Here is a 12,613-nt window from a genome sequence, read left to right as displayed (position 1 = left end):
GGGGGAGGGGGCGCCATGCGGCCCCCCCCACCCCAAAGCACCTTGTCCCCATGTTGATGAGGACAAGGGCCTCTTCCCGACAACCCTGGCCGTTGGTTGTCAGGGTCTGCGGGCTGGGGGGTTTATCGAAATCCGGGAGCCCCCTTTAATAAGGGGGCCCCCAGATCCCGGCCCCCCACCCTTTGTGAATGAGTATGGGGTACATGGTACCCCTACCCATTCACCTAGGGAAAAAAGTGTCAATAAATAAAACACGCTACACAGGTTTTAAAATTAATTAGGCAGCTCCGGGGTCTTTTTCCGACTTTGGGGGTCATCTTCTGACTTCGGGGGTCTCTCCGGCATCTTCTCCCTCTCTCCGGTGTCGTCTCCGCGCTCTCTGGTTCTTCTCCGGTGCCTTCTTCCTTCTGCCGGGCTGCTCCGCTATCTTCTGCTCTTTTGCTAGCAGAGGAGCCCGGACATCTGGATCGTCTTCTTCCCTCTTCTCTTCCAGAGATGTTGACACGACGCTCTCTCCGGCTGTAATGCTGTCTGTGCGCTCTGCTATGACTTATATAGGCGGTGACCCCGCCTCCCTATGACATCACAGTCCCGGGGCATGCAGGGACTGTGAGGTCATAAGGGGGCATGGTCATAGGATGACATGATACTCATTCACAAAGGGTGGGGGGCCGGGATCTGGGGGACCCCTTATTAAAGGGGGCTCCCGGATTCCGATAAGCCCCCCGCCCGAAGACCCCGACAACCAACGGCCAGGGTTGTCGGGAAGAGGCCCTTGTTCTCATCAACATGGGGACACGGTGCATTAGGGTGGGGGGGGCCGCATGGCGCCCCCTCCCCCAAAGCACCCAATCCCCATGTTGAGGGCATGCGGCCTGGTACAGCTCAGGAGGGGGGGCGCCGCTCGCTTGTCCCCACCCCCTTTCCTGACCGGCCGGGCTGCGTGCTCGTATAAGGGTCTGGTATGGACTTTGGGGGGACCCCCACGCCGTTTTTCGGCGTAGGGGTTCCCCTTAAAATCCATACCAGACCTAAGGACCTGGTATGCCCCCGAAGGGGAACCCATGCTGTTTTTTTATTTAAAATTTGGCATGGAGTTCCCCCTCAAGATTCATACCAAACACAGTGCCTGGCATTGGCGGGGATCCAAGTCAGATCCCCGCACCAGTGTGAACCCGACTCGCAAGGTGTCAATCTCGCCAATAAAAGTGGCGAGATTGACTCAATACAACAATACAGAAGTTGACCAAAGGGTGGTGGTAAAGAGCTGAAAAACCACATGATTTGTTGAAAGTTGGCTGGAAAAGTCCTGTCGTCTGTATGAAAGACAAACTTCTGGCCAACTCCCTTTGTACAAAAATCTAAGGGAAAGTTTGTACAAAGTCCTATCGTGTGTATGGTGCTTAAAACATCCCAAAAGTTCTGACATGCCATAACATTTTTGCACAATATGGTATGTTGCAGCGACGCATGTGCAATTGGGGTGCTATTCAAAATGGATAGCAACTCAATGGGGTTGATTTACTAAAACTGGTAGAGTGCAAAATCTGGTGCAGCTCTGCATAGAAAACCAATCAGCTTCCAGGTTTTATTGTCAAAGCTTAATTGAACAAGCTGAAGTTAGAAGCTGATTGGCTACCATGCACAGCTGCACCAGATTTTGCACTCTTTAGTTTTAGTAAATCATCCCCAATGTGTCAATGCATGTATTGTGTGCTGCTGCAAATTGCACTAACCCATGCATTCCTGCAATGCATAGATGAGAATCGGCCCTCATGTTTTATTACATATTAGAATTCACACAGTAGAAATAAAGAAAGTGATCGTTTTTTTTCACTCATCCCTAACCACAGCAGTGTATGAGAGGCTACACTGCAGAAATCAGTACTCCTCACACTTGTACATCTTGTATATGCAAGAACAAAGGTGGAGAGAGAAGTGGCGATCACTCACTTTTCAGCTTGGAGCGAACCTTGTTGGCTGTCTTTTTGATGTCCGACATCAACTCTTCCAATTCTGCCTTGGTTTCTGTGGAGAGAAGCAGCAGGCTGAGAACATGTGATGACAAGCAGCAGCTGTCCTATTATATATACAGGAAGCAATAGCAGCAAGAGGCAGGGAGAGAGTGCTGAGAGACGAACACAGCAGCTCTTTTATACCTGTGCATGCTTCAAATACACAGCATTAATATATGCATGAAGTATGGTACATTAGAATTGGATGAATGCACTATAGGATGTCATTACCTATTGCTACTGGGCATGTCATCACTTCAGAGTTTACTCAGATTCGGGCAGAGCCCTCATGTATCCCAAGATCAACATATACCCTGTCCGGTCACCTTATCTTTAGTTTACAAAGCAAAAACAGGTTTTGTCATTTTTAATCGTTATATCATTTACAAGCAGTGGTGACTGGTGCTTTTTTTGGGGGGTTGGGGGTGGTAAACAAACACCTCCCCTGCCTGCCCGCTGTCTGCCGGTCGGTTCAGCACTTACCCCATCTAGGTGGCGGGGTCATTCCTGACATCACATCACATGCCTGATGAAGGGGTCCTGCGTGGCTCCGAAATGTTGCACTCTCCTTGTGTTGTGATCATGCAATAAACTATCCATTTGGACGCTACTTTGTGTCGATCCATGGTGAGCTGGCAAATACGGTATCTACTTTGTGACTTAAACCAGTGTCCAGCTGGTTAATGCTGCAGCACCCAAACTTTGAGAGCTTATCCAGGAACGTGTGCGATGGGAATATGTAGTATTACTCTTCTCCATCAGGGTGACTTCCAACATGTGTCTCCTCCCCTCCTCCTAGGCATCCAACAGGATCGCCTGTCCTTTTAGCCAATTGGGTGATGGGTCTCAAGACCTGCTTCCTGATTGGCCGGGAGGAGGTTCAATGTTACAAATATTCATTTCCTATTGTAACACACCTGGGCGGGGTTGTTTGCATTCTCTGCGCCCCCGAGCCCACCCTATTTTGAAGCCTATTAGAGTCTTTGGATAGGGGCTGGACGCATGGATAGGGGGGAGGCACCTTTGCGTCCTTAAGCCATCCCTGTTTACAAGTTTAAAAACACACACACATATATATATATATATATATATATATATATATATATATATATATATATATATATATATATATATATATATATACATACATACATATACATATATATATATATATATATATATATATATATATATATATATATATATATATATATATATATATATATATATATATATATATATATATATTTATATTATTACTTCCATTAAAAACTTTGCCAAGCATGCGGGGCTTTCTAAAAAAAAAAAAAAAGTACAGCACTCTTTTCATACTTGTTAAAGAGGAAGTAAACCTTGATGGGTTTTACTTCCTCTTTTGTTCCCTGCAAAGTAAAAGCATAATGAGCTAGTATGCATGGCATTCTAGCTCATTATGTGCCACTTACCTGCAAACGAAGCCCGCAATGTCCCCGCTGGTGGCCGCATCCATCTTCACCCCTCTTCCTTCCGGGGCCGTGGACTCCGTGACCTCACTCCCATGCATGGGCGCGGGAGCCGACGGTCATGGCACGCTGCTGAAGAAAGGGCACAATTGTGTCCTTTCTTCAGTGCGCATACGCCGATGACGTCGGCTCAAGCGTATATGGCAAATATCTCCTAAACCGTGCAGGTTTAGGAGATATTTCCAGCACCTACAGGTAAGCATTATTATAGGCTTACCTGTAGGTAAAGGTGGTATGTAAGGGTTTACAACCACTTTAAATGTTTGTGGATAAGGCAGGCTATACACGGTGCAAATTTCTTTCCTGCAACCACAGGTTGCAGGTAAGAGCATAGCAGTAAATCGACTGCCCCCTATTTCTAACATAGGTGGCTCTGACAACTCCAGGTCCCGCTGTCAGAATGCAAATTTCTCCAGAGGGGAAGCCTCTATCCACTTTGTGTGGATGAAGGAATCTGTTATTTATCGTTCAATAAAAGGAGGATGGGCTGTGTGTCTCTGGCTATCCCGTCCAACATGAATCCATAGAAATCAAAGGCCGGCACACGATCACTTCTTATTATTAAATTTTATTTTGCACTAAAGCAGTTACAATGCTAGCATTTCAAAGATGTTGTAACTGCTTTGGTGCAAAATAACATTTCATAAGAAGGAGCGATCATGCGTCAGATTTCTATGGATTCATGTTGGATGGGATAGCCAAAGCACCGACACAGAACCCATGATCCTTTTATTGCGGTAGAGCTTGGGTGAGTTCTTATACTTCATTTTTCGTTCAGTCTCCCAGCTGAACGAAAAAAAAAAAAAGAAAAACTGAACCGTCTATGGCCAGCTTTAGAATTTGATAGACTCAAACCATGTATGGGCAGGCTGAATCTACCCAAGTTGATTGATCAACTTGGGTACAACCAGCCTGTTGGATTTTATATGCGATTATCAATAGCGGCTGCTGGGAGAACTCAATGGCTCTGCAGGAGGGATTCTCCTGTCAACACTTTTAGTATTGATGGGGAATCAAGCCAATTTCTTTCTTGCAACTCGTTGCAGAAAAGAAATTCACTCTGTCTACGGCCGGACTTAGTTGTAGCCCTACCTACCTCGTAGAGCACTGTGGAATTTCAAATAGTCATTATCTACTGGATACAATAATACCAAATTGCAGGTAATATTTCACAGAAGACCCAAAGACCAAACACAGAATGAAGCTGTCACTGCTGCCTAATCAACTGTGGCCAGGAAATTCCCTGACCTGCAGCTGCATGTAGACCTATGGCCTAATTAGGTCAATGATGTCACAAGCTTCCCTACCACTTTGTGTATATGCAACTTAGGGGCAGGAAATGTCCTGGCAGTAGTTGGCTGGCTGGCATTGACAGCTTTCTTCCGAGTTTGGTCTGAACCCAAGTTCTGACTAAACCCGAGTTTATCCCTACTGGTGACTAGTGTGAGCATCAGATAATGTGAGGGCTTGCATGGCTTAATGTGTCCCATTGATTTTAATGAAGTAATGTAGACGACACTTAAGGGCAGCCTTCATTAAATGGTGGACCGAGGTCCACACTCGGACCAAGTGATGCTCCCATCCAGACCGTCAACCCACCAATTTGTAGCGCTGGATCCCCGCTGCACCACCGTCATTGATTGTTATGACTGAAGGGGTCCTAGCAACCAATGACATCACTCACTCTGCCCTTTTCCGCAAGTTTCTCCACCAAGCTCCTGCCCCCAGCAGCACGCTTCTTCTTCAGTGACTACAATCTTTCTGAGTCATTGCGAAAACTTGAGATTTGGACCTCAGCTGCAAGAAAACGTTAGTGATCGGACATCCTTCAATTTTAATTCAATGCACCTGCTTTACAGGCTGCTAAAGTTGTGTTTGTTCGAAGGCAGCATGTCCTATTGTGGCGTGTTTGGATTGCAGACAAAGTAGATTATAAGCAACCTTTTCTCATCAAATGCTGCATTTTGCATTTGAATGTATGTGTTTGGGTAGCAAAAAAATGTTGCCATAGTCTGTTAATCTATTCTGTAAGCAATTTGTAAAGGCACAGACATTCAGGGGACTGCAATTCAGTAAAACAGAAATGCTACTGAGAGCAATTCTAGCAGCACAGTAACAGATTAACTATTCTCACATTGTGCCCAAGACAAATAGAGACCTGTATAGGGGCTTTCTACAGGCGATCTATAACGTACACAGGGAATTCCAACATATACCCAATTCAACTTAAAGTGACACTAAAGGTCATTTTTTTTTTTTAAATAACAAACATGTCATACCTCCACTGTGCAGCTCGTTTTGCACAGAGTGGCCCCGAACCTTCTCTTCTGGGGTCCCTCGGCGGTTGTCTCCGCTCCTCCCCTCATCAGATAACCCCCTAGGAGAAGCGCTCTCCCGGGGGATTGCCTTGCGGGCGCGCACCTGAGTCCAGCATTTGGCGTCCATAGAGGCCAAATGCAGGACTCGGCCCCGCCCCCCCAGCGGCCATGTCACTGGATTTGACTGACGGCAGCAGGAGCCAATGGCTGCACTGCTATCAATCTATACAATCAACAGCCGAGAACCCAATAGCAGAGAGAAGGCTCGTCCCCATGGGACAAGTTCAAGGGTTCAGGTAAGTAAAACAGGGGGTCTGGGGGCCGGTCACTGACAGGTGTTTTTTCACCGTAATGCATAGGATGCATTACGGTGAAAAAACACCTTTACAACCCCTTTAAAACGAACCCACCCCCCTCCTAACACCTATGCTAATTAACCTGCAGAAGAAAGATTTATATTGATTTTCAGGCTGCTCCAGTCTGGTCATGTGATCTCCTGTGTTAGCTAGGAGCAGCTGCAGGGGAGAGGAGAGAGTGTTCCAACAACAGCTAGTGAAGTCTGGAGTGATGACCAATGTCTTCTTTCAACCAGACTAACCAATCTGCGTGCTTCCAAATGATGTGACATCACATGTGGTAATCACATGGGTTTGTTTGTAAACAGCTGTCAGTTACATTGACAGCTGTTAATGGGATTCCTTCTCTGAACACTCTTAAAGAAAACAGTACAGTATTAAAAAAAAATGATAAAAAGTTAACAAAAAAAAAACCAAACTATTTTTTTTCAGCCTAGAATAAGAAATTTGAGCATCTTTTTAAACAGTGTATCAAAATGATGTCCCTACAAACAAACAATGTAAAAATTGTTTAGTTTAGCAAACAATTAATATACTGTTAATGTGTATGTATGTAACCCTAAACTCCAGCTCACACTTTATAAGCTGTTACAGCAGTTTTTTTTTCCTTTTGGGATAAAGATTTTGCATAAATAAAAGCTGATCATTGTAAGCACCCCTGCCATTTTAGAATGATTTGTCTCATCCCAGTAACTGATACATCTGCAAGAGAGCTTGTTCTTTTTAAAATCTGACTTACTGTGATGCCTAGATCACCAGATGAAAACAGAAGAAAGAAAGCCTAAATAAGAAAACTGATGCAGCCATCACATCTAAGAATTGGTAAGCTGCAAGATAATAAATGTTTGCTTATGGGTTTAATACCACTTTAGGCAGTGGCGGCTGGTGGAAACTTTTATTGGGGGGGGGGGGTTGTCGGCAAACAGTATGCCACCCTCCACCCCCCTCCCCAGTTGGAAGCACTTACCCCATCACAAGCGAATTACCCCTGCTCAGTGGCAGCGTCGGCCTCCCGTTCTCCTGCTCTCCATCACCGGCGGCTCCTCGGCAGCCAATTGTGAATCTTCTCTTTTCGGCCATTTGGAAAACGGGTGTCACACCGGCTTGTGCTTGGCCGGATTGAGGATCAGTGTTTCAACAGCAAATATTCATTTGCTGTTGTAACACACCTGGGTGGGCTCCAGGTCACATGCTCTGCGACCCAAGCCCACCCTATTCTGAAGCCTATTAGAACCTCTGTCTCTAATCAGGTGCTTCAAAAAGATCCCCTGCCACTGTAATTCATGTGGCTGGTGACCCGATGGGGCCAGACGCATGAATAGGGGGTGGCCACGGCGGCCATACTATGCATGAATCTATCAATTACCATATAGGGGGAGGCCTGGAGAGAGGGGGCGGCAACCGGGGCGCCCCTACTGGTTGGTCCGCCACTGATTTTAGGGCTGCTAAATTTGGCCTGAGCATTTAGTTATCAATTACCTCTGTCCAAGAAAGGGTTGATAACCATCACATTTTTTCTTCTCGTTATATAAATACGGCCAACGAATATACTTTTCTGACAGTACCCATAACCCACGCACAATTGTTATACAGTAATGATTTAATACTAGGCTGAAAAGCAGAAAGAAATATGCTATTTAGGAAATTATAGCTCAGCCATGGTAGCAGTCTTTGTGAAGATGTATGAATCATGTATTTTAAGAAATGATGTTCCATTATGTTCCAACGAAGGTAATTTTATTCACACTGCACTCTACTGAGCAAGTTGTCGCTGCATTGCAAAGAGATGGCCACAAAACAAAGGGATCACTCTGTCCATAGGACTATTTAAACCAAGGAAGATATCAGCAGAACACAATTAATAGATGAGCAGACAATAAAAGGATATTTCCGATATGGGTGGAATCACACACGCTGGGTATTTTTAGTTCTTAGGGACTCAGGTGGTTATATCTCACCAGCTTAGTTGTCTGATCTATTCCCTTTGCTATGTAGGCACACTCCAGCTGACTTCTTCATGATGAAAAAACAAATGGATGATCTTATATGAGGACAGTGAGACCTCCCACTAATAGCAACACAAATGCTGGCAGAAGACTGGGAACAATGTGAGGGGTTCTCACTGCCACAACCCCCATGGGATACGATCGTATATATATATATATAGCTGCATTGTTTTACTTTGCTGGCTAGCTTAGCGTTCAAATTTTTTGCTAGTTTTAAACGGATCTGAGCAGCTGCAGTTGCTTTTTTTGGATTTAGTGCAAAAACACACTGAAAGTCTTCAGCTGCCTTGCAAATGCGATGTCTGGGCTTATGATGTGCTGCTATACCTTTAAAGCTTCCCTGTTGCCAGACCATTCATTTCAAGATAAGATTATAAATGCATTCAACGAATTAATGAATGTTATTTACTTGTATCAGACTCCCTTGTGTAAACATTTAAAAGCCCGAGACTGGGGCCGGGCACCACCATCTTGGATGGGATGCCCCAGCAAACTCAGAGCTGTCACTTAAAGTAGAACTATAGGCAAAACTTTTTTTTTTTTCATTTTGGATAAGGCAAGGGTGGATTTTTTTTTCCCATCTGTGTCCCATTGCAGAGATTTAAGGCAAATTAAGGGAATTCCTTGGGGACCCCCCAGATCACCAGAACAGCGTCCTCATTGGAGGATTTCCCCCTGAGGACAACCCAAAATGTGGGGTTTTCTTTTACTTTCAATGCTAATAGTAACAGGACAAACGGAGAGGGTTAATCTCTCTAATGGGGACAAATACAGCAATTAAAACTGACCGTTGTTCTAATTCATCTCCACTCTATCCAAAAGTAAAACAAAAGTTTTGCCTTTACCTTTTGGCTAAGATCTAGTATCTGTTCTTATCAGTGTCCAGTAGGAGTGTTACACCATTATTCCTGCCTTATGGTGGGGATGATTGGCTGTATTGTACCCCTGCAGTGATAGAGGATCTGAAGGCTAGTACAGAAACCGGGGCACCTGCAGTCTGTCGGGGCACATTAGTAATTCCCCGGGAAAACAGGATGGGCCCAGTCCCTCCTGATTTGTGTGGATCTACCTTGTCTGGCCATTTTTGTCTTCCAGGCCTCAGGGCCTGGCCAGTGCACATGCACAGCCACTTATTTATTTTAATTCATTTTTCTCCACTGTTTGCCACTCTTTCACTTTTGTGAGTGTTTTTATTCACTAAGATGAAGGGTATGAGTCCTTGGGCTTGCCCTGACATTTAGGGGGAGGATGTGTGGCCTTTTGGTTCCTTCTTCCCCTGCCCTTGGGCGTCTCTCTTCATGAGCCGTGACTCAGAATAACATGGTCTGCTAGGCCTTCTGACTAGGCAGACCAGTAGTACCTTATGTCCCTATCAGGAGCCTTGTGCCCCAGGGTATCAGGGAGAGGTCCTACCCCTCCGGGGGGTGGATGAAAGCACACCATTAAGTGCACTTTTTAGTGTGTGTTTCACATGCATGTTTTTTGTTCACTTAATGGTTTGTCCGTTTCAGGTTTTTGCACCACCCCGGATTAAAAAAATAAAATAACGTAAAAATTATATACATATAAATAGTCGGGTCATAAAGCACTAAACTACTCTCTCCTTCCTTACTAATGCACAAAATGACCTTAAAAAAAATAAATTGTAAGCATGAAGGTCTCACTCAAAAGGTATGGTGATATTTCTACTGAAACAGTCAGTAATGGGGGAGTGAATAATTAAGTGAATGTGATTAATTGTGCTGATATTATCCTCTTATTATTACACCCTAGTGTGTAGCTCAATGAGTGGTTTAAATAAATAAATACTACCAATTAAAAATAAATTACCCTATCCATTCACCCATATAAAACACCTCTGAAATAAATACCACAATAATCCTTAATTGTATCTGCCCAAAAACATAAAATAAATAAATAAATGAATAATTTATGGGCGTCAACATTAAATGCTCAAAGTTCAACTGATAAGTTATATCCAAAATAAGTGAGTTCAGTGCCGATTTGCTGTAAAGATGTATAAAGAATATAGTGAAAGTTTTACTGTCACTCCATCGCCAATTCCGCTTTAATTTGATTTTCCGCTCATATTCTTGACATGCAAAATAAAGAAAAATACATCCATTACGCAGAGATCACAGTAGATAGATACTATATGCTAGGATACTTTGTTTCACTCACATATCCCCATTCACAAGATCGCATTACAATGATCAGCTGCATAGAGCTCTGCGCTAAGGCTCCTCATCCGTCGCCAGTGCTCACACACAGCTACTGCTGGAAACGTCACAGGCTCCTCCTCCCTACGCGTTGTGTCACAGACACGTGACTTTTTCAAGGGCCTTGCGAATGGGGATATGTGAGTGAAACAAAGTATCCTAGCGTATAGTATCTATCTGCTGTGATCTCTGCGCAATGGATGTATTTTTCTTTATTTTGCATGTCAAGAATATGAGTGGAAAATCAAATTAAAGCGGAATTGGAGATGGAATGACAGTAAAACTTTCACTATATTCTTTATACATCTTTACAGCAAATCGGCACTGAACTCACTTATTTTGGATATAACTTATCAGTTGAACTTTGAGCATTTAATGTTGACGCCCATAAATTATTCATTTATTTATTTATTTTATGTTTTTTGGCAGATACAATTAAGTATTATTGTGGTATTTATTATAGAGGTGTTTTATATGGGTGAATGAATAGGGTAATTTATTTTTAATTGGTAGTATTTATTTATTTAAACCACTCATTGCGCTACACACTAGGGTGTAATAATAAGAGGATAATATCAGCGCAATTAATCACATTCACTTAATTATTCACTTGTCATTCACATATTTATTGCAGCTATATTATTTGGTCATCTCTTATTAATCACATATTATTTGTGCTGGAGTTACCCAAGTCAGCGCTTTAGTATTTTTTAATCAGTAATGGGGGAGAAAAACAAATGTTCTTCAATCAAGATCAGAAAAACGCCAACCAACCAGTCTCATGGATCCTGCAGTTTCTACCTTCTTTATGATGAAAGTTAACCATGCACGAAAATTTTGTGTTACATAAACTCTTTTAGGCCTCATGCACACAAGACGCTGTTAAACGCGCGTTCAGAGGCAGTTGGACACTTTTTTCAACTGCCCCTGAACTCAATCAATGTTATCCTATGTGTCCAAGTACACAGTCTCGTTTTTTGGCCTTTTTAGGCAGTTGTGTTTAACCTCGTTTTTCCAGAAGCAAAAAAATGGGTTCAGACGCAAAAGTTTTCCACGTTTCAGACGCCAAACACCGCTACCGCGTTTAGCCACGTTTGCGTTTATAAGTGTTTTTAAAGGAACCCTATTTTTTTGGACCAGAAAACACAGAAATATGATGGTAAACTGCAGCAGAGAATTACATTTTGCGAGTTCCTAGCACCAAGTGGCCCTGAGATACGGGGCCCCAAATTCGGGTCGCAAAATGTCAAGCACTTTTCTGCAGCAGAGAATGACATTTTGTGACCTGAATTTGGGGCCCCGTATCTCAGGACCACTTGGTGCTAGGAACCCCAGCTTTGGATATGTTGTAGTGTTAGTTACACTGTGTTAGCACACCAAATGTGGGGTTCCTAGCACCAAGTTACCCTGAGATACGGGGGCCCCAAAACCAGAGAATAACATTTTGCGACACAACTTTGGAGCCCCGTATCTTGGGGACACTTAGTGCTAGGAACTCCAAGTGGCCCTGAGATACGGGGCCCCAAAGCTGGGTTGCAAAAAGTCATTCTCTGATCTGCAGACGCTTCTAGACGCAAACGCGGTAAAACGCAGCTAAACGCGGCATGCAAATTCGGCAAAACGGGCGTTTCTAAACGCTGGTTTCAGCTTTTAAAAACATGTGTTCAGCAGAGTTTGCGCCGGCATCTCGTGTGCATGAAGCCTTAGTTCAGTCATATGAAATCTAATATTATATACAGGAAAAATTTTAGGTGATTTCAAATTGTTCACTGTTGGCAGCTAACCTAGATTTATTTCAGCAAAGAAGAGCCAGCATGTTTACTACTAACTTGACGTTTAACACTAATTAAAGAGAATGTGAGCCACGCTGACTTAGGGTGACCTAAGTAATCCACTCGCCACAGGAGAAAAAAAAAAAAATAAAATAAAAAATCAGAAATAACATGGAACAGTGGGAATACAAAGTCCCTGAGGTGCTTAAATTTATATAGATTATGGCTTAACATTTAGAGAAATATTCAGATCTTGCATTCACTACTGTTGGTAGGGCCACTGACCCCTGGGCCTGGACCCTATCAGGTTGGCAGGGGTACCCAGGCCCAGCATGAGCTGCTTGTGGGCGGCCCCCAGTGCAGCATCATTCCAGCAGAGTGCTAAAGAATAGTGCAGTGTCCGCCTTACTTGCCTCCCCTTCCTA

At 43.7% G+C, this 12,613-nt stretch overlaps 1 protein-coding gene across 1 annotated transcript in view; it reads right to left on the bottom strand.

The window, feature by feature from the left end:
- STX1A (syntaxin 1A) overlaps window positions 1–12,613 on the bottom strand; it is a 206,505-nt gene that overhangs the window by 27,072 nt on the left and 166,820 nt on the right. Inside the window, exon 4 of the mRNA XM_073616574.1 lies at window positions 1,954–2,028. Coding sequence (XP_073472675.1) covers window positions 1,954–2,028 — 75 coding nt within the window. The remainder of the gene's footprint in view (window positions 1–1,953; window positions 2,029–12,613) is intronic.

Source organism: Aquarana catesbeiana, linkage group LG02, assembly GCF_042186555.1.
Source record: "Aquarana catesbeiana isolate 2022-GZ linkage group LG02, ASM4218655v1, whole genome shotgun sequence".
Classification (NCBI taxonomy): Eukaryota; Metazoa; Chordata; class Amphibia; order Anura; family Ranidae; genus Aquarana; species Aquarana catesbeiana.
The sequence above is the reverse complement of the archived record's forward strand: the minus strand, read 5'-3'. Positions and strand labels throughout refer to the sequence as shown.